The following is a 22,923-nucleotide window of genomic DNA, read 5'->3' on the forward strand; positions in this document are numbered from 1 at the left end:
GACTTTGGACACACATCAGTCGTTCCTGCTTTCTGTTGTCTGGTTTCAAACAAGTGAGACAGGGCAGAGCTGTGTGTGTGTGTGTGTGTGTGTGTGTGTGTGTCTGTGTGTGTGTTTGTGTTACCTTGAGGACAGCAGCAATGATGAACACAGACTGGTGTGAGATGTCTGGGTCCTCAGTCCCACTGTCCAGTCTGTCCCGAAGCTCCCGGCAGGCTTTGGCCCCAGCTGACCGCCTGAAGACGCCCCTGGTGTAGGGCCCTTCCAGGTACAGGAACACCAACATGTCCTGGAGGGAACAGTGAAAAGGAAGTTACATACAAATTTTTTTTTTAAACAATTTTCTTAATGGAACAGTGTTGTTTAAAACTAAAAGTGGATTTAGCTTTTTTTTGGGGGGGTTCATTATTTCCTAGAATCTAAATTTCACTCGGACATATATGATGAATCTGTCTGAATTTCCTGCAGCCTCAAATGGGTTTTCAAATTTTTACAAAGAGAAGAAGAACTCAGTGGACGTCAGACTAGGAGGATTACTCAGCAAGTTTTCATGTGGATAAGGGTTCATGAAATGAGATTGCAGGAATATCTACACCTTTGAGTTTTATGGCTCCAGGAACCAATTAAAAGTCTCCATGTAGATCGAGTTTGGCCTTTCTAAAATGGTTCTTTGCAGCACCATAGAAACAGACAGGAAACATTTTTTCTGAATTGTTTATCCAACAGATGGAGTTTCACTTCTCCGGTAATTCCAGCAACTTCTGTCTTTAACCTGACCTGTTTATCTGAGCCATCACTACAGTCTAATATGAGCATGAATTCATTCATAATGCAGTAATCTAACAGTAACAGTTAATGGTTATGGTGCTCTCAGACAAAAGCTCCAAAAAAATCTAAAAATGAGCTGACTTCCTTTTCCTGCTGAAGCTCCCCTTCCCCTGCTGGCATACACTGTCTACTCCCAAATCATCCTGTGACCCCCTCCAGACAGGGTCCTGACCCCTCCTGCTGGTGTACATGACCTCCACTCAGCTCACCATGACAGGCTTGGGCAGGCTGTGGTCTGGAGAGCAGATGGAGCTCAGGGGTCGTCCGAACAGCCGTCCCTGAGTAGGAGAGAGCGAGGTTGGGGACAGGGGCAGGCCGTCCAGCTGCGTGTTGGAGCCTCTCCAGAAAGGCCAGTTGATCAGAGACCTCTTCCTCTTAAAAGACTTTTGCTGACCAGGCTCTGCAGAAAGACGGAACAGGAAGAGGTGAGCTGTGGCCTCGGTTGCGTTTGAGTTGAAGTCTCCAGAATGCAACTGTGCAATATCCAGCAATGTTCACTGATTCACCAGACTGCAAAACTGTGGCCTATGTAATGGTTTATGTAATGTTTTAATAATTGTTAAGAATCCTTGAAGTCATAGATGTTGGACTTTTTCAACATGCACATGAATAGTATAACAGTATAATGCAGGACTTATGGCAAAGAAATGAAAATCATCTAATGGCAAAAAGCAGGACCTGCACAAAAAACACAAGTCAACTGATTCTTTCAGGAGTCTGCTGAATTTCAGCCGTGAGGGGGCGACCCAATAACCACCAAGTGGTTGTGGCGCATACAACATGAGCGCAAATGTTCTAAGGTTTGACTCTCTACTGGCCGGACTCTGGCCATACTTCACTGTCTTGTCTAATAAAGGCTTACAAAATGTCCCAAAAAGAAAAATTCTGCTGCATAATTACAGCCAAAAAAAGGTGTAGGTGAGTGAGCGAAAGAGACGTAGATGGATAATGTAAAACAGAGAAAGACACCAGAGAGGCACAAGAAGAAAGAGCCATTGATTCAGTGTTTGAGAGGAACACGTAGACATGGCCTCACGCTCGAGAGAACCCTTTAATTGAAGTGTGTGCCGGTGTCTCTGTTTATCCATGCATGTGTGTGAAATGACATCTATGGGGCCCTCTGTGTGTGTCTTAAGGCTTATGACTGTGAGTTTCTTGTTGAGTGCTCAGTGATGCCAGGTCACAATGTCTACCTGTGTTGTTTGTGTTTGCGTGTCCGTCTGCAGCGATGTCTTGTCTGTGTCTGTGTGATCTCTCTGACATAACAGCGCAGCGTGTTTCTGCAGTTATGCAACTGAATAGTGTGCGTGCACTGAAGTAGATGTCGATGAGAACATACAGCAAACATTTACTGTTCAACCTCTACACAAAATGACTTAACACCAACACAAGGAGAAACGTGATTCAAGCCTATGTTGCCAGAGAAAATAAGCGACCAACTTCAGAGACACTGCAGCGCCTTCCTAGTTCTAGTACGAATACCTATAAAGGAGTAGAGCTGAAAACAATTAGCAATTAATTGATTAGCTGACAGAAAACTGATTCACAGTATAGTAATTGATTTGAAGGTTATTTATTATATTTATTATAGCAAAGTCCCAAACATTAGCTGGTTTTGGGCTTTTGATTGGATAAAACAAGCTCACCTTTTCAAATTCAATCAATGAACTGATAATAAAAATAAGGATTAATCGGAGCACTTCTCTAGATTTGATCTACTCTAAAATATCCATCTAAACTACTGACATCTTTAAATTTGCAAACTTCAAGTACTGCAGTAAATCCATTGTAGTATAATGTAATTATAGTAACTTTGATTTGCCAACGATCTCGAAATAATAACATTTATATTATTAAGTGATTGTGGTTTGTATCCAAGGGTGGGACTCTCCCAACAAACGGAGGATTCTTACAGTGGGTGGAGGACCCTGCAGCCCAAAAGGGCCCAAAAAATATGTGGCATACCTCACATAGAGTCCATTATTTAACAATCTGCTGTGGCGTCATGCCCTAATACACTCTGGACCAAAGTTCAACAGTAACAGAATTACTGGTGTGCTCTGGCACTTCTCAGTGGGCCTCGCCTTCGCTGAAAAAACATCAGCTCGCTGTAAATCAGCCGTTACATCATTACAGCAGTCAAGGAACAGTTTTGGAGAGGAGGAATGAGGAAACAGAGACAGACTGCTTGTGAACTGGGTGGGCAACGTCTGTCATCCTGCTATAATCTTCTGCTGGCGTGTTACAAAACAGGTGCTGCATGTAGTATTTCTCTTCATGGGCAATAAAACACAAGACCAGGCAGGACTAGTTTAGCCAGACCAGAAATTAACTAATAGAGACTTCATGTAATCAAGTCAGCGGTGCTTAATTTAATAACCAAGTAGTTCTTGTTTTAATTAAACTAACCAGCTAGCCTCTGCCCGTGTTGTCATTCTGTTTCATCATTCTTAATGTCATTCGTCTGCCCTGAAGAAGTAGCTGCTTCATATTATAACCTCCTGTCTTGTAAACCCAGCGACGTCTGAAGCTCTATCAGGAAAGACTGGCAGGTAAACTGCTGTTAATGCTGGCTATGTAGCAATACTCCTCTAACCAGGCAGTTGTTTTAACTGCCACTTTACTGCCGCATCAGAAAATTTTAGTTTGGCTGTTCCTACCCTACCTCTTGATATTTTTTCCCATATTTCTTCCATTGCATAAAACAGATCTTGATAGATTCTCAGCTCTTACTGATTGACCTTACTTCGTAAATCAACACTAAACCACCTGGAACCACCGTCTGGCTGTTTGATGGTGTGTTTTTGTGGATGACGGGGCTGGTGATGGTGTTCAGGCTCTGTAGGATGTGTCCACTGTCAGGGACAGACAAGATGCTAATGCTATAGAAACAGACTAGACCTCTTGCTACCAGTGAGAATGCACAGTCTGGCATAATTATGGGCTGTGAGTAGGTCTGAATATTGTTTATGTTACCAGCTGAAACGTGTGGACCGCACCGAGTATCGAACACTCTCAGGATTGTTTAAGAACACACGCCTACGAAGGGGCTTCAGCACAATAAACACACACGTTCGTTAGCTTTCGGGTTTGGGTGTGAGCGATTAAGCCTCTATGGCAGCCGAGCTGGTATGGAGTGATTATGTAAGATGCTGTTATGCTTGAGGCGAAGGAATCTGAGGCGAAGCTTGTGGTTGGCAAACTGGAGCCTCCTTGACTGGAAAACACACTTTTTCTTCTCAACTTGTTTTCCTCTAAAACTCATCTCCTCTTTTTCCATCCCGTCCTCTGTGTCCGCAGCTCGTCCCTGCTCCTGTCTTCCGTCCTCTTGTTTTTATTTCCCGTCCACCTCCTTTTTCTGTCCCTCCCTCTTTTGAGGTGCCCGTTTCAGTAAATTCCTCCTTCTCTATCTGTTATAGTCTGTTGTTTCTTTTTCCTTACCCCCACTGACCTTCAGACTTACTCAATAGCTGTGTCACCTCTTTTCACTTTCCATCTTCCTATTCTCACACTCATCCTTCCCTTCTGGGGTTTCTTCCCCTTTGTCTGCCTGATGTTTTTCTTTTTCTGACACTGCGTCTGTCCTAACCCCTGCTGCAACCCCTTGTCCGCTAAAATCTCCTTTCCCACCGTTCTCTATGACTCCTTTTCTTCTCGTTCAGCTATTGATTCATCCTCAGATCCATCAACATGGCTGGTTCACCTCAGAGTGTCAAAAACAAGCACAAACAAAGTGAAATGGTTTATGTAAGTGAAACAAATTCTGAGGAAGTACTGTCTGTTCTGCAATAATACGTCTGTACCCTCATACTTCTTCTTGTGGTTTCACAGAGCTAGATTTATGGATGCATTCTTGACGCTGACCAACCATCTACTTGGAAACCTCAACTGTCATATTGGGGAAAAAACATTTTTCAAACACATTGTTTATGGCCTGTTGCCTTGATGCAGGTTAAAATCCAAATTACGAAGACTAACTTTTAACATTTATGGAAGACTAAGCCTCTTTCCAAATTAGACCCAAAAGAAAAATAAAGTAAAATAGCAGCATGTTGGCTTCCCTGTGCCAGAGACGGTCCACTGATAATAAACATGAATAATTCCATAAGAAATTCTTGGTTTTGAAGTTCACACAGCTATTTGAAGTCACCCACATGCAAAAACTGCCCTTGATTCTGAAATATACCTTCCTCTTATTTAGGAGAATGCCCCATGACGTCACCATGTTACCTCTTGAAAAGGGTCTGAGAACTTCGGTCCCGACCGGCTGTCTTACCTATAAGTTGAGCCTGTCCTGGGGCAACCTTGCTGGGTTTGAGGATGAACTGGCACTGGGTGTCCGGAGGGAGACACTGGTCCAGCAGCAGCACCCCTGGACAGTCTGTGGGACTCGTTGGATCCCTCCCAACTCCTCCAGCACTGCTCCCGCCATCCCGAATGTGGCTCATCTTGATGCTAAAGGGAAACTCGTGGCCTGAATGAGAGGTCAGGGTCCAGAGGTCAGAGGGGAAGAGTCTGGTATGTGCAGTCTGTGCATGGAGCCAAAGTAAAAATCTGATCCAAATTAGGACAGAACTATAGTTGTGCAATGATGAATCACTAATCTGGAGTTGGGATGTTAGGAATTCACAGTGAACTACAGAACAAAAGATTATGGTAACAAAATGTCAAAGAAATACCACTGTGTCACACAACTAACTGCTCTGAAATGCTCCCAGATGTTCAGTTTTTGGTGAACCACTTCTCTTTGTTCAGAAGTGGCCCCCCACTATGGTTATTCTCAACATTACCACTGCCTGATCCTCCAAAAAATTCATTGTGGAGGGATGAGATTGGATGTTTTATTGTTAAACTTGAATGAACATACATGTGTTATCCTCAATCTTAGGAGTGGAGGTGAATTCCTTTCTTAAGAGCATCTAAAAAATGAATAGAGTAGTTTTCTATCTTTTTTTTCTGGTTGTGTTTTGACAAGAAGGTTTTACTCAGTCATGTCTATGACAGGTGGGCTCACCAATGAGAGGGTATGGAGGGTCGTCCTTACTGGAGCTCACCCACAACCGGTGGTCTTTAACACAACCCTACACAGAGAAGAAGAGCATTAACAAATTTATTTTCCTGTCTAAATTAGAAATTCATATCTGTCCTGCTTTTACCTGTCAAGCTACCTTAACGAATGCATATCTGTAGTGCAAAGAAAGTCTACAAAGACTGTAGCACAAACTGATTCTTGTGCCGTTTCACAAAATGCTAAAATGCTAAACTATCTTTGTTTAGATGTGGTTTCATTCAAAAAATGCTGAAACATTTTGTAAAACATTACAAATCTTGGTAAAAAGTCAAAAATCATACTATATATATGAACACATGCTTCACACTGGAAATCCTTTATTCAGACAGTCTAGTATTGATGTTCTCACTCCGCAGATGCAGATGTTTAACAGACCTTATTTCTAAAGTCCAGCTGCAACAGAGGCTACTTTTCACATCACTGATTTGCCTGAAACTGTTTTTAACATCACATCAAAGTACAGTCACTGGATATTAAGCTGAGTATCAACAGTGGTCTTTGGTTACTCACTGATATGCCGAACTGCAGCAGAGCCATGCGGATGACATCAGTGGTGCTGTCAGTGTTGCTGACCGCGAGCGTCTTGGCCTGGTGGAAACATTTTGGAGACATTATGGAAATATCTGGCCGTTCGTGTGTTAATAAATGATTGCACTGCTGCTGATGTCATTAATTATCCACTTAAGGACAGACCAGGAGATCAAACAATATTCATTTCTGTGCTGACAGAAGCAATAAAGAGGAAAGCGGCGAAGCTTACATATGCACAGTTTCCAATATCCTTTGCAAATATCTTGAGTGGAATGGTCTTGGGGTCATCCTTCTCTTTTCCCTCAACTATCCGACTGAGTGCAGAGGAAAAACAAAGGGAGGGGGTCAGCGTTAAAATGAAAAGAGCATCTAAATGCAAGTTAAATTCATTGGCCGTTCTAGTACCATAATATGGGGATTAACATTTGGAATTCATGCAGTCATGCACATATGTATGCATTAGCTGTAAAATCTGAAATCTCGTGGCTGTGTTGTGATTCAGATCCACTTGATTTCCATTCATTTGCACTGTGGCTGCTCTAATTCACTGCGAGCTGGCTTCTATTTAATCACTTCTGTTCCATCCAAATCAAATTAATAAATAAATACAAATAAATTTTGAGCTAAAACGACAAAAACAAATCACTGCAAACAAAGTATCAGCCAGGTTAATTTACCTTTTGATGAGTGCCAACCATTTGTCCTTGTGCTCCTCAGAGCTGAAGAGGAGTAAAGAGAGCGACAAAACATAATCAGAGGAAATCATGTTAAAAACAGTTGCCTGTTTTGCTCAGTTATATAACTCCTGCTGGGTAAAAACCGCAGACTTCGCCTCAAGCTATGACCGGATTCCTGCTGATGAAAAATGTAATGGGTGAGCGTGAGTGTGCGCCATCCAGGCAGGTGCAAATATACAGCACAGTATATACAAATGTATTTACATGTGTGTTGCATGTTTGTGCTTGTTTGTGCGTGTGTGGTTATCTACTCCAGTCTTACTGTGGGTGGGTTCAGTGGGTTTATGACTGACTTAAGGGTTTATGGATTTTGTGGTTACGTGTTCAGTTTTTAGTTCCCCTCTGTGATGTACATCTAAACCTCAGAACACAGTGTACTCTCACAGAAGAATACTTGAGTGACTCAGAGAGACATTTTAGAAATACATTTAGCGTGTTTGGGTTGAATAACTGTCATGCAACACGCGCAGATGCACCAAGTGAAGTTATGTAAGAGGAACATCAGTTACATTTTCCTCTTGTTTGATTAAATTAAAATAATCTAGGAAAAATAAAACTATGGCTCATTTTCCAGGCATTCCTCTTCTTGAATGTGAACAATTGGCTCATGCTGTACTGCACTGGTCGGCAACTGGCGGCCCCGCGGGCCAAAACTGGCCCGCCAGCAATAATATCTGGCCCGCCAGATTATTATTTTTCTTTTGTTAAATCTTACAATATCGAACTGACAGTCTCACATTAAGATGTAGCTGATGTTGAAATAGAGAATCACCTCCCACCTGAAGATGCTTATTATACTGAAATAGCAGACATATGATGTGATATGAAAAAATAACACCAGTTCAATGAATCAGTCTAACGTATAATACATGACTGAGGCTACAAAATAAAGTAAATTGAAGTTGCATTTTTATCAATCAATTACTTAAAAGTAGCCTTTGTTTATGTTCTGGCCCAACATGTAATGGGTTAGAAAAAGGCCAAACTTACTTGCTGCCCTGCTGTACTGTGTGTGAGTGTGAGTGTGTGTGTACCTGAAGGTGGCTACACAGTTGCTGGTGGGCCAGCCCATGACAAAGCTCCTCTCTGGGTTGGTGCTTCCTTCACACACCTCCTCCATGCAGTTGGCCGTCCACATCTCGCACACTCGGACTTGGGCCTTCACCTTGAAGTGAGTGGGAGACCTGTTAAAAAAAAAAAAAAAAGATAAATAAAAGTGTGCCACATTACTGATTTATTTCAAACAGTCTAATCAGAAAATCCTCACATTTGAGGAGCTGGAATCAGCTAATATGGCATTTTTGTTTCATGAATTACTTTTTTTCTGTCCATCAGCTAATTAATTAACTGACTTGTCTTTTCAGCTCTGTACTATGGCTTCAAGAAACATAAAGGAGAAATATTAGTGTGAGGAACTAAAAAAACACGAAGATCCCTTATTAAGGTGTTCCACAAGGAACTTATTTAGATCTCCTGTAGTTTGGTCTGACTTAGTTTTCTTCAAATAACATATTTCCATAAACCTCTGACATATGGCAATCTTTTAAAAATACTTAATATAGAAGCAAAATATTAAAAGGTTGGGCTATTTTCAGAGGTTAAACACAGGCATGCACAGCACAAGTGTATTTATGCACCACTACATCTGTGATTACAGAGAGGGAAACTCCAAGTGCACACATGTGGAATACACACATCCTCTCCCTGCTATTACACGGATACAAAGGTACGCACACACACATGCACATGGATAAACCTCTTCTCCATCAGTCTCTCTCAAACACACACACATGCCAACACACATTCCTCTAACTCACCCTGAGTTCAGCCACAATGTAATAAAGCCAATTATAGCGTATGCTTTCTGTGCTGGAAGGGTCAACTCCGCCCACTGGCACATGACTCCCAGGACAGACCACAGAGGTCCTGCTGTGTCTGAACTGAGGGGTGTGTATGTACAGTAAATATATAAGTACATAGAGCAGAAGTCTGTTTCCGTCTCTACATGTCTATGTGTTTGTATGTGCATATAAGTGCATGTATGTGTGTGTTTGTGGACTTCAAAAAACTTGTGTGCTCTTTAAGTTTCTATTTTTAAATGTGTGTGTGTGTGTGTGTGTGTGTGTGTGTGTGTGTGTGTGTGTGTGTGTGTGTGTGTGTGTGTGTGTGTGTTGCAGTGCGTGGGTGGGGAGCCCCATACTGTAGGCAGGCCAGTGTGGCTTTGATCTGAGCCAGGCTTCATATGGATTTAATTGGCTGGGAAATAATTACATACTGGGGCAAAGTGAGGGAGGGAGAAGTGAAAGAAGCCAGGCAGCGAGGGAAGGAGAACGGAGGGAAAGATGCAGATTATTGTTTGCTATCAGTGTTAGAAGAACAAATAGGAACAGATGAAATGTTGTTTCTTGGGTTCTCAAATTTGTTTCTCTCTACTTTCTCCTGTTTACGTCTCCTTGTCTCCATTCTCCGTCTCACTCCCACAGCCACATAAACATACACTCGCTTATTCTCTCTGTCATTTCACAAAACAGAGGAAACTTACTTGGCCTTGGCGACGAGCAGTGTGTCCGTGAAGAGGAAGAGGTGTCTCTCCTGCGTCTGCAGGCCTGTCTTTAGCTGCGTTTGGGCGTGACCCAGGAACAGGCGGCCTGGACACTCGGCCAGTAAGGCCTGGACGAGGGGACACGACTCTGGGCTGACTGGAGTCAGGCAGCTTTCCCTGGGGGACAAACCCGGGACAAACACATGACACAGACACACAGAATCAAATACTCTATCAATCACCAAAGGAGAAATGTGTGGTGTGAACCCCAGCACTGGCAGTGGTTAGGCTCAAATTCTCTTCACCTCCCTCCACAACTATTGTAAAGCTTCCACTGAGCAAAGCACCAAGCCCCATAAACGCTGTGAAATTATCTACTTTCAGGGAAATCTCTCTTTTCAAGGCTATTAAAGGATTCAACCTGGCAGATGTCAAAGTCAGAGCCCAGTTTACCTGATACATATTTGATAAATCTCCAAGAATAAAATATGAAAAGTGCATCAGTTAAATAAGTTACAGTCTCAGTAAACACTGAAGAATCCAACTTAGACTCTGAATCAAACAATGGAGGCCAGTTTTGTTTTGAGCTTCACACTGGCTGCAAGATCACAACTGAACACATACACCCATACACACACAAACACACACATTTGACTGTATGCTCTCCTTTATTGCAGTGTTTTTACTCCCTTGCATTTGCACTGAGGGATTTTCCAAACACATGAGGCCCATGTTGTTGTGAACAAAACTTGGAAGAGGTTGTGAAAAGACCAGTGTCCAAACAGCTTGTACAGCCTCTTTAAAGCCCAACAATGGAATATTTACCTCATTATTTACTGCATTTTCTTTACTGATTCCTGACGGGCGCAACCACACACACAATCAAGCACTGTTAGTAAAATAAATATAGGACTTTTGGACCCGCAGTGCAATCGTTTGGCTACAAATCATGTATTACGTTGCATAAGCTAGTTGGAGAAAGCTGTTCAACATTATTTGCATGTTTTGGAGCTGCACAAAGATGGCTCTATAAACTGAAACAGTCAGGAGAGGCTGAGTGGAACTACAGAGGCTCCTGCCAGCATCAATGGGACTTCTACTGTTAGGTCTGAGGTCAATAGTGACTGACTGCCATTTCATTTTGCAATGAATCGCTCATCCAGAAACCTCGTCTCCTCTGTCTCTTTTGTTTCTTACTTTTCTTCAGTCAATAAATCACTTTAAAGGCTCTATAAAAATTCCTGCTGTCTCGTTACAGAAATACTTTTGTTTTTAATTAAAAATGTCTATCTGGCATCTGTTCCCCTGCTGTCAATATGTGCCACTGATGGACAGATGTAAACAGTGGGGGAATTTCTGGAGGAAGAGGAAATAGTTTGAGAGCTCCATCCTTTCCTGTTTACCCTTCACCACTAGATAAAAGACCTATAATATCTCCACTTACACACACATATACACATTTTCTATCTCTGTCTCGGCCTCTCTGTGTCTCTTTCATGTACACAAACATGTGCACACACACTCTGGCCAGTCACGCATGTACACACCCATTTCTTAACATAGTTTATATCTCTCTTACGAATGGACATCCTTGAGGACTACACACACACATACACGCACACTTCTGTTGGTAAGCCCCTTCAACAAAGCGCCAAGAAGTAGTTCAATTCTTACTGGGAGGACAGAGAGGCTTGAATTCTCTCATACCCCAAAATCCTTCCAGCTTCATTGCGTAAGTGATCGGTTACGTAATTAATTAACAAAGAACAGACGACTCCGCTGGAGTGCTCCCCTTTTTTCATCTGTCTTTGTGCGCCCTCCAAAAATAAATCCAACTGAGTGAATTCAATTAAAAGCCATGAATGTAGCCAATTAAACACTGAGGCTCAGTTGGATACAAACAGGAAAAAAAAAGGGGTGAAAGATGGGTTAAGAGGAAAACGTCCTTTTTTTCTGTTTTTTTTTTTTTTTTTTTTTTACTTACTGAATCAAACACATGACAACATGCTGCTTTAACAGTTACAGAATTGACAGTTGCAAAACAATCAGCAATTTTTCCTGGAAATACTTTCCATGTGTTACACTGTGAAATGATTTCACCCCCATTTGAAAACATTTACATAACTCATGCACCACTCCTCTGAATCAAGCCTTTCTTTCTGGGAGATAAGAAGTTACAGTGTGCAAATCTTCATTTCTGGTGTCAGCTCCTTCAGCTCCATGTTATTCTCTGATATTTCACCCCCTTCCCTTTGTCTAAGTTTCCTCTGCAAAGAAGTAATAAAGTTCAACATGTGAGTCACCCAGCATCAGGATTAGGGTGAACCGCCACTGCAGGGGGAGGCTCGGAGGATTTTTGGGTTCCCTGATTAAGTTGCACTGGGATTTCAATTCAATTCCCATTGAGCTTATCAGCTGCACACATCCTCGTCTGTTCTCATTGTGAAGGCAGATCCGGGAAATGTGCCTGTCAGAACAGCCCACACACACACACACACACACACTTATGCATATGGACAAACCTTCCTGTAAAGCCTCTTTCACATCTCACGGCCCCAAAAAAGACGACATCTTCCGTATTCACCACACATCCCTCCCTCCTGAATGTGAGATTGACAGCTAGGCCGGCCGCTCTTTGAATCTGACGGACGAGCAGTTAATGGCTCCATTGTATATCATGTGATGTTGATAAATTGAGTGCTCGGCCCGCTCGCACATACATGGCCACCTTTGTCGGGGCACAGCTTTGTGGGGACAACTGTTGACTTTTTGAAACACAATAAGGGGCCGATGTACAAAGAAGCACACAACACTGCATACTAATGTCCCGGTGTCCCTGCGAGGATATTTCAGCAGCCTGGGGCGAGATCTGTATATCAAGCTTAATATATCAGCATGAATCAGTTTTATTGATATCACCCAAATCAAATTTGCCCAAGAGAGCTCTCTGTCCTCGGTCTGGAGTTGAATCACAGTAGAGACAGAAAAAAGAAAAACATGACTTAAATCATGGAGGCTGGGATGAGATAGAGATGAGAGAAGTTCAGTTCACACAACCATGATCCAACAGGTGTAAGTACTATACACCCTGAGGACAACAGCTGGACAACAACTGTCTCTTTCTCCTCTCTCTCTCTGTTTATCTTCTTCTTCTCCACTTTTCTCTTTGCCAACATGTCCATCACATCACTTCCCTTTCTCAGCCCATTTTTGTGTCTCTCTCACTTTCTTCTTCTTCTATCTCTTCATCATCACTTTACAACTCATGTCTTTTCTCTTTCTCTCTCATAAAAATAAATAAATAAACCTTAATAATCCCAATAGCTTAAGTTATGTCCATATTTTACATCTGTTATTCACAGCACTACACCACTGTGACTGGAAACACCGTCGCTGAGCAACAGCGTAGCGTCACCTCAGCTGTCAAATGGTCGACCCTGACTGAGCAGACGGACTCCCTCAGGGCAGCCATGACACACACTTATATAACTCTGTCCATCTGTTCAGCTTTATTAATAACAACCCTCCAAGTGACCCTGTGTGTGTGTGTGTGTGTGTTCATGTGTGTTTCTATGTCGTCTGTGTCATCGGTTTTATTTTTATTTTTCTTTAGAAAATCTGATCAGTCTGGCATCACCAGGCCAATTTGTCTGGAACCTGTCAGTTCATTTTTAGTTTCCAAGGGTCGTTATCAACGGTCGCAGAAAAACTACATGTGGATGGATTTGGATAGAACTACAACCAATCAGAGCAAAGGAACATGTGACGTAGTGCAGAGTTGGTAATTAAACTTATCAAATCCTGTCGTTAGTTTTGCAAACACATCTTCCTTATCAACAAAGTGCAGTTGTTTGTTCTTCTTTTGGAGAAAATGTACAGTCCAGTCTCTTTAATACAGTCAGGGCAGCAGATTGGCCAGACCTCCCCACATCAGTGGCGGCCATCTTGGTTGTTAACTCTGTCTGTCATCGCATCAAACCCGCCCCCATTTTAGACACCTGGCTTTGGTTGGCCCGACCCATTTCAGGGTGGATGGAGATCTGTCTGAATGGGAGGGGTCCAGACCCATCTGTGAGAGTGAATAAACATGGTCTGGTTTCCAGGTTAAACTCTGAGGCCACCAGTTTTATATTTACAACAACGTTTTATGTTTTTATGGCATCAACCCAGGAGGAGACAGGAGCGGTGATGATTTACTGAAGATGTGTGTGTGTGTGTGTGTGTGTGTGTGTGTGTGTGTGTGTGTGTGTGCCTATAGGGATTTGTGGAAAAGAAAGTCAGAGGGTGTGTGTGCTGGTCAGTCAACTTGTACGTGTGTGTGTTTCTGCTTTAGGATGACTGCATCACCAGTAATTTGACCTCTTTCTCCCAGACAAAGGCTGTCCAGACAAGCACCAACTGACAGCTCAGTGTGTGTGTGTGTGTGTTTGTCAGAGACAGAGAGAGAGAGTGTGTGTGTCTGTTAACATGCAGATTAAAGAAGATGTCACTTTGCACAAACACGAATCAGTCAGTACCATCTTATAAATACACAGTGGCACCTTTTGTTCATCACTGCCACAAAACTGCAGTAAACATGATAACAAAGACATCTCTCAATCACACTCCAACTATAGTATATTATCATATAAATATTATAAATATTTAGTTAATTATATTTTTGTAACTTTTTATAACTTTTGTTGTTTATATATTCTTTTCTTAAGGACAGAATGACTGAATCGTGGACCACTCTTTATAAATAGATAACAAAGTTACCCTAACCAAAACAACAAGCTTAAAAAAGGCTGAAAAGCTGTGCAGACATGAGGGGAGCTGCACAGTTGGGCGGTGATTCTCTGCAGGTTTTTCACTACAAGCGACAACTTTTACATTACACACATCATTTGATCCAGTGTTGATAATAAAACACTGATAAGTAGCATGGGCAGCTTCTAGCCATTAACAGGTGATCTACAGTGAAGAAACATGAATAACACCACACTTTTATAATCAAACTTACTGCTGTCTCTCCCTTTCACCCTCTGTCTCTTAACTGTTTCCAGTTCACTCACCTCAACCCTGAACTGACTTTGACTGCGCCAGATCATTTCCATAGGCAAACTATAAAGTTGTTGCTCGCTGACACACAGTGCTCTCCATATAACCAGAGGAAATACATACACACATCCAGCGGATGAGGTCACAATACTGAAACTCTTCCCTTTTTTTCAGCCAGTAAAGGAGAAGTGGCCAGCGGCTATCAACCATGATATCCTTAGCAGAGCTCATTATTAAAACCAGGAAATGTCTTTTGCATGATGTGCGAGTGAGTGTGTGTTCATGTATTTGTCATTTCGTGGGCCAGCTGTCCTCAGAAAAAAATCAGAAAGCAGAAATCACCCAACCTGAGGACACTTCCTCTCTTTTTCCAAACACTAACTGCAAATTAGGGCTCGAGTTTCAGGTGGAGATTAGAATTAAGGTTAAATAAATACAGTAATATCCTGACAAGTATATTAATACAAACAATTGTGTGGCTGCTGGGGTGAAGAAGAATGGGCCAAGAGGTTGTTGGGTGTCCAGTGAATTAAACATATGTAGGTGTGTTTTCTGTCAGGTGGTTTTTGGATTTGCGTGTGTGTGTGTCACTTTGTGGTGCCACTGTGGCTGTGGGTGGGTAAGCATGAGCTAAAGGCTGTCAGCCGATCATATGTTTTTATGCTTTAGGATACAGTCACCTTCCTCCCTCCAGTGTAGATTTCACTGCCTGAGCGGAAGAGGACTTTTACTCCGGCTTGAACCCTTAATACCCTGCACTGTGCGCCTGCAGGCTGGGAGATGAGGTTATACTTCTGGATGAGGTGCAGCAGTGTGTGTATGTATGCGTGTGTGTGTGTGTGTGTGTGTATGTGTGTGTGTGTATGTGGAGGTGATGTAAGTGGCTGAGCTGCAGGCCAAAGAGCCTCTCACTGCTTCCTGGCCTGATGGGAAAGGCAGGACAGAGAGAACAAAAGAAAGAGTAACCTCGGATATAAAAGCCCTGAAATGTATAAGTTTTGTATATGTTTTTTTTAGATTTAAAAAAATATGTTATATGTTTACGTGTATTTTTTCAGGCACTCAACTTCTAACTCATCTAACATTTAAATAAATTAAATTTCCACATCGACAATTGTTAGAAAGTCATTAAATGAGAGCTAAAAGAAGAGCTACTGCGCATGAAATCAAGAATATCAATAAAATCCTTTGTCCTTTGATAGTAAATCATCTTTGCTTCAAGACTTGGCTTTATCCATAGAACTATTACATGGTGGATGAGTGAGCAAACATTTATGACTGTAGCACAAAGAGCAGATGCTGTTCATGTCCAAGAAAATGAAGGTGAAAGCTTGACAAGAAGAGAGACAGTGAAAACAGCAGAAACACAAGCTTCCTGCATATATCACTTATGTTACTGGTGTTATTACAACTGTTAATAAAAAGGAAATGCTTTAAATATGCATTTATACTAAAAAGATGTTACATTTTGTGTTTTTGTAAAGGAAACCAATAATAATCTGTTGTAAATTGAAATGGGTCCTGCTGAGCTGTCCTGCTTATTCTAACTATTAACTATTCTTGCACATTTTATCATCAGATAAATGGATTGCTAACTTATAAGTGATAATAACCAGGAACTGTAAAAGTAAACATACAGTTACGTGACTGAGACTTAATATTTTTCCACTCTGGTTGAGGTGAAAGAGCCAACGTGGCTTTGTGACTGTCACTATTTCAGTAGAGATGCACCCGCAAACCACTTGCTCCGCAATTCTCATGAGAAGAGATCTTCATCAGATTGCCTTAAAGACACTGAGAGGAAACCGAAATGGACAATCTTCCTGATTGGGCCTGAACTGCAGGCGACTAAGTGATTTAACACTATAATACTTTATCAAGAACGTCACTTTGTGGGTGGCCCGATGGAGGGAACCAGCGCTCAGCTCTTAGCAGCTGAGGGCTGGTTCGACTCCCGACCGGCCCGACTCTCGACCGGCCCGACTCTTTCCTGCGTGTCATTCCCCCTCTCTCTCTGCCCCTTTCCTGTCACTCTCTACTGTCCTGTCAATAAAGGCAAAAAATGCCCCCCAAAAAATATATATATATCTTAAGAACCTTTGTGATTGTAGAAAATACTCACAACTAAAAAAGCTTCTGAGTTACAGTAATCATGGCACATATAGCATAATAACTTTCCTTCCTTTGTAATAACACCTGAGCCAGTGTGATGGATTTGGATAAGGAGCTCAGTGGTGATGCAGTAATGAGTAAGTCACTGCCAAGCGTTGTTGGCAGAAGTGATGTATCCATTAAGTGTATTAATAGCTCTTTAGGGGTTAGAGTTTTTATACAACAGTTACCAAAGTGTTTAAATGGCCTGAAAATCTTTAACCAAACGAAAAGGAGAAACAGAGACAGACCAGTGGTCCAGTCATCTTCATGATCTTTCACCTCTACCTACTGGGCCTTCACATCTCTCCCCTGGTAGCACCCCCTGCACACACACACATCCGAACATTAATGAACACCTCACACACTCACTGACATGAGAGGTGTTGACCCCTGATGGCCCCCGCTGGCCCATATACCTCCTGATGAGAGGTCAAAGGTTAAGGGTGACAGCTAAGAGTGTCAAGCCCTGGCTCCATACCTCCTGAGAGACTTTTAAGACACACACACACTGGTCAGACTTGGTCAGACTAAGCGACTCTGTCAGTCAGCCTCTATTTGTCTTTCACTCAAAAGCTCGCCTGTCTCTGCCGCTCTCTGTGCCTGCAAACAGAATATGTGAGTTGTCCTAACTTTCTCCTACACACACACACACACACACACACACACATACACTGCCCTAAGAGTGTTGACCCATTTAACAGTGTAGAGAGTTCCCCTCAGCACTAGTCTAAATGGTCCAGTTTCACAGTTCAGCCTGATCTCCCTCTGCAACCACACACACACACACACACACACACACACACACACCAGGAACGTGTCAGAAACTTTCATCCACAGGCACTTACTCATTGGAGACAATAAGATGGCATAATGACCCAGATTTTAAAGCATAAAATGGCTTTGAGGAGAACTTTGAACCCCCACAACGTTTCTTAAAGGGTCCTGATGCATTTTATTTTGACAGTTTAACTTCAAGCTGTTCATTTATCTTAGACAAGCTGATTCTTTTGAAGAGGGAAAGGTTGTTTTTTTAACTCTCAAAGTCCCATGAAGCTGCCCCCCCCACACTCCAACAGTTAAACACAGTGTGTAAGACAAACTAAAGTTTCTAGTAAATAAAAGCTTCCCCCCTGGAGTTTGTAATGGCTTATTTCCGACCCTGTTAAAGGAAGAGGAAGAGATTTGTGTGATCGTGGGCAAGGGTGATGAAAATCCTGATACCCCCACCCCTCCCGTGGGCAAGGTGGGAGAAGAATCTGGATCTAGTGAGATTATCTCATCTGTAAAGTCAGTTTGAAACTATTTTTTATTTATCTAATGTATTTGTCCGGGGACTTGCCCAGAGATGAAGCACAGCCTCCTACTTCTGACCACTTCCTTCATCTAGGTTTTCTACGCAGTCTGGTGATTTTAACCTGCATCACTTCTCTTAATCTCTTTCTTATCACCTCTTTAAAGGATGCAGTAAAACCTGCACAGCGGGTTTAAGCTTTCTACTGCAGCTTTCTACTGCAGCTGCCACTGTCGACTGAGAGAAGCCACTGCTCCGCTGAGAAACTACAGGCCAACGATGATGTCAGTGCCACAGCAGCTCTTTATTATTGAAGTGTGTGCATGTGTGTGTGTGTGTGTGTGTGTGTGTGTGTGTGTGTGTGTGTGTCTGAGCTCATACCTGGATGTGCTTCTCGATCTGGTAAGTGCTTTGCTGATGACCAGCGAGGGAGCTGACTGTCGTCTTTGGGCCAAGGTCTTCATCTTCTACACAGTCACAGAGAGAGAGCGAGAGAGAGAGAGAGAGAGAGAGAGGGAGGATGGGTCAATGCAAGTAGTGACTGGAGTTGGTGGTTGTGCACCATTTGGCATCCCATGATGAATAACATATCACAGCCAACACTGACTCAAAGCTGCAGGAAATGTAGGCAGACAGGGAAATAGACCAAACTCCAGAGTGTGTGTGTGTGTGTGTGTGTGTGTGTGTGTGTGTGTGTGTGTGTGTGTGTTGGCGGGTGCTGACTGGAATGAAAGCAGAAGTGACAACAACAACAAGGGAAAAGAGGAAGTGAGCTAAATGGTAAAAGATGGAGGGAGATTGAGGTGGAGAAATGTGTCATCTGGCAGTTGCACAATGTTTATGATCCCTCATCTATTCTCACTGTAACATGATAAATCGCAGGCTCCCTCACAGAAGTATGGCAGGCATCCCTGTGGCCGCCGCAGCTATTTCAATTAAACCTAATCTATTTACAACATACCAAAACCACGTGAGCCATAAACATGCTGCGCCTCCCTCAAGCATACACTACTTTCATTCAACATGGAAAAAAAAAAAAAATTCAAAAGTAGCGACGAAATTAAATAAAACTTTGCTTCCTTAACTCGTTTTGCAGTGACTTATGGGTAACATTCCTCTCCTACAGAACTGCTGAGGGAGGAATTGGACTCATGTCAAATAATGTGACGCAGGAAAGATACAACTTCTCATTTCTCCAAAGATACGTAACAGTGAAAAACATGGCTGACAAAAAGGCCTGAGGTACAGAAATAAATACATGAATCAAAACACACAGTCAGATTTGTAACACAAATTACATTTTAGGTGACTTTACCTGGCTTTACAGTCAGAAGGGGAAAATATTATGGTTGAGGTTGGGGTTAGGTTTTCATTAGCTTCATGTCAGAAACTGTCTGCAAGGTCGGCAATTTTCACCATGTCACAGGCTCTTGTTGTGTCACACACTGCTGTACAAAAAGACTGTGAAATCAGGCTTGAAGGCGACGGTAACGTTCATAAAGTGACATGTTCATTCTGCCTGCAGGTGTTAGGTGATTGAAAGTACTCATAAAGCCCTGATATGAAACGATGAAAAAAAAAGTTGAACTCCGATGTGTCCCATCATGGTGTGTGTGTGCAGAGGCTAAAGAGGAAGCCTGCACAGCAGTGTTGTCACTTCAGATAACTGCAGCATAAACACTGATACAACATCTACAGTATACATACGTGTTATGCATGTACCTGTCACACATGTGACGTACAGCTGGAGATGAACCCTCAACATTTTGACACAAACATCTCAAGAATAACAACTCGTGAGTGGAAGGGAGGCATGTGGAAACTCTGCATTCAGAGTATTCTCTCAGTCAGCGACGATAAGGCAAAGCTCCGGCTGACAGCTCATTTCTCACAACTTCCCAAAGCTGAGCAGAGCGCTGGACTTTCCAAACCAGGACAAACTGCAGCAGCTGCTCAGCAGAAACAAAGAGGGGGCTACAGCAACAACACTGGTGGGTTCACAAGACAACATTTCACAAACAGCAGGCCCAGGGAGGTGGTGAAATGCTTGCAAAAACATGAAATCTTCTGATTTGATTTAAAAGGAAACAACAATGTGGACAACAATACCAGCAGAGTCCTTGGAGCTGCTGACTGGAACTGTTGTAGTGTAACTGCAAACCATCATGTCGAGGTTTTGTTGTTCTGCAGCCAAGTTTACACAATGAATAAATCTGGGTTGGCATCATTAAAGCGCTGTTACCAATAACATAAACTCTGCTCAGCCTTCTTTCTGCACACTTAGGCAACACAGTGAAGCATATGTCAAGATACAAAAGTCAGACTTTGATTTCATCAGAAAAGGTTTAAACTTTCTGATGTTGTTTGTGTTGGTTTCAGTCACAGTCACAGTTTTTTTTTTTTGTATTTTTTGTCACAAACTGCAGCTTATTGCAGCATTTCTCTTTTTTGGGGGGGCAGACCTATGCTCTCAATCACTGCTCACATCCTGCAGCTACACATTTTAAATACGCGCTGGAGGGGGGCGCTGTTTACTGCAAGATCACTGATGCACCTCTCGGATCTCTCAGTGCCCATCAGAGTCAAGGACCAGAAACTGGAGAAATGCCTGCAGCCAAACATTTACAGCAAAGTCAGAGGTGATGAATCAAATGGAAAAAAAGAGGTGTTTAATGTTTTGTTTATTGCTGCAAACAAGAGCAGCCTAGATTTAGAGGGGCCAGAACTGAGGGCTCAGGAGTCATTGACAAATCACCACTATCATCAGCCCATTATCCTGTTGTAGTGTTTGTTTTCTGTTCGACTCCTCAGCTCAGTCAGATACTGCTTTATTCAGGATAACACAGACACAGACTAAGTTAAAGAAAAAAAAAAAGTTATTGAACCAAGTCAGAATTTGCGAAGATTATCACAAAATACCACAATGCAGAGGCTTAAAACTGTATTCTCCTATTTGCACAGAAAATCCAAAGGAGTTTTCAATGAGAAAAATCCATTAAATTATTGAAACGTGATAAATGATGAATAGAGGGATAAAGGTCCAATAAAACAAACCTAAAGACGGTGTTTAAATTAGACTTTTATTAAAACTACAAAAAAAAAAAAAAGAATTAAAACGCACGGCACGGAAGCTCTCACCAACATCAACTTCATCATTATCCAGTCCAAAAAGTGAGCTCGCTTGAAGCTCACAACACAACTGCAGGTTTGCAACACAATTAAGAAAAAAAAAGAAGTACAGTAATCTGCTAATAAATGATGGAAATGAAGCAATTAAAGTTAACAAGTCTGGGTTTTATACAGAAATCCCCTCTAAACTCACTTCTCTTGCAGGGATATCTTAAGACTATGATGCTGGTACCGTAAAATACCAGTGTCGCATCTCATAAAGCTGAAGTTGTTTTATACTGATTTATTCTGAATGAGCGCATCGCAAAACCCAGTGCGCAAAAACGCAGACAGCAAGACGCAAACTGTCCAGAGTCAACAGTCCATCAGCACCACAAGGTCCCACACAGAAGCGCCACTGTTACCTTTTTGCTGTCGCTGAGCGCCTTGCTCTCTCCCGCCAGGGAGTCGGACCTGTTCTGTCCCATGGTCCCCTGCTGCGGTGACATGGTTTCCATCAAGGCTGTACAGATCCACGGGGCCGAGCGCACCGTCGGTATATTCCCATGATATGAATGTTAAGTCCAAAGTTTATCCGGCGGAGAGCAGGGCGATAAACCGAGGAGAATCCATGATGGAGAGGAGCTGATGAAGAGGAAGAGGAGCTGACCGCCGCGCACTGAACTCCGGTCTGAGCGTCTCTGTGCGGGCGCTGTTTGTTCTGAGCGCTGCGGCTCCGGTCCACCCCGACTCACTCTCATGTTGTCAAGTCAGCGGCGTGAAACACGCAGCTTCCGCTCTTACTTTTCACAATAAAAGAAGGGCTCGTGAACCCTACCTGCTTTTTGTGAGTAATACTAAGTAGAAGTGATAAAAAGACACATTGCTGACAAATGCTAGCAGCACTGGGTTAAACTACAAACATGCAAGTGAATTTCCAGTGTTACATTAACACTAAAACAGACCAAGACTGGACAGCTGAGATAAGAAGGTAACTTACTGGGGTTTGTTTTGGTAATTTAATTACATAGAGATTTGTTAAGGAATTTGCCCCAAAAACCCTGATTTATTAGCTAATTTTGTGGTCACATCTTGTCAGCTATGGAGTTTATCTGGGCATAAATATGACCATGAGTCAGCATCTGGGTGCATTTAAATATGTTTTATTGACCAAGAAGTTTGCATTGATAAGGTATTCATCTTGGAATAACAAGAATAATTATGAGCAACAGTTTTTTAAATGCACAAGGAATTAATCTCCTTATGACTGTATAAAAAACTAAAAAACTAAAAAACAAGGAGCCTGGAGGAACGTGAAAATCATATTGATGGAAACACCCAGAACAAGAAAGTAACTCATAATTACAAGAAAATTTAACTCTTTTATTTATGACTGTATAGTATAATATCCACTATAGGCCTAATGTTTATTACTGTTAGATTCATTTTCTATACTTTACAACACACCTCTGAGTTCATAATTTTCTGGTCTTTTATCTGATTTGACTATTAATAATTCTGTTGCTAACAATACTGTTTTTTGGGGGTTTTTGTATCACAACAAAAGAGGTTTAATTGAGGATTGACATGTTGATGAAAGTGTTGTTTCTGAGTGTAAGAT

The 22,923-nt window shown here is 42.2% G+C and overlaps 1 protein-coding gene across 2 annotated transcripts in view; it reads right to left on the reverse strand.

The window, feature by feature from the left end:
* Window positions 1-22,923, reverse strand: part of arhgap20 (Rho GTPase activating protein 20) — a 99,813-nt gene that overhangs the window by 11,876 nt on the left and 65,014 nt on the right. Inside the window, exons 1-11 of one of the 2 annotated variants that reach the window (XM_071481429.1) lie at window positions 21,728-22,061; window positions 18,576-18,661; window positions 9,710-9,886; window positions 8,202-8,351; window positions 7,108-7,149; window positions 6,660-6,744; window positions 6,410-6,487; window positions 5,843-5,909; window positions 5,105-5,302; window positions 1,038-1,228; window positions 125-289 (exon numbers count right to left, since the gene is read on the reverse strand). In XM_071481429.1, coding sequence (XP_071337530.1) covers window positions 125-289; window positions 1,038-1,228; window positions 5,105-5,302; window positions 5,843-5,909; window positions 6,410-6,487; window positions 6,660-6,744; window positions 7,108-7,149; window positions 8,202-8,351; window positions 9,710-9,886; window positions 18,576-18,661; window positions 21,728-21,820 — 1,332 coding nt within the window. In that variant the 5' untranslated portion in view covers window positions 21,821-22,061. Of the gene's footprint in view, window positions 1-124; window positions 290-1,037; window positions 1,229-5,104; window positions 5,303-5,842; window positions 5,910-6,409; window positions 6,488-6,659; window positions 6,745-7,107; window positions 7,150-8,201; window positions 8,352-9,709; window positions 9,887-18,575; window positions 18,662-21,727; window positions 22,062-22,923 lie in introns of those variants that run through there. The other variant, XM_071481437.1, reaches the window with a different exon arrangement.

Source organism: Trachinotus anak, unplaced genomic scaffold (genome assembly GCF_046630095.1).
Source record: "Trachinotus anak isolate AG129_WGS33_773 ecotype Australia unplaced genomic scaffold, CSIRO_AGI_Tana_v1 ptg000001l, whole genome shotgun sequence".
NCBI lineage: Eukaryota > Metazoa > Chordata > Actinopteri > Carangiformes > Carangidae > Trachinotus > Trachinotus anak.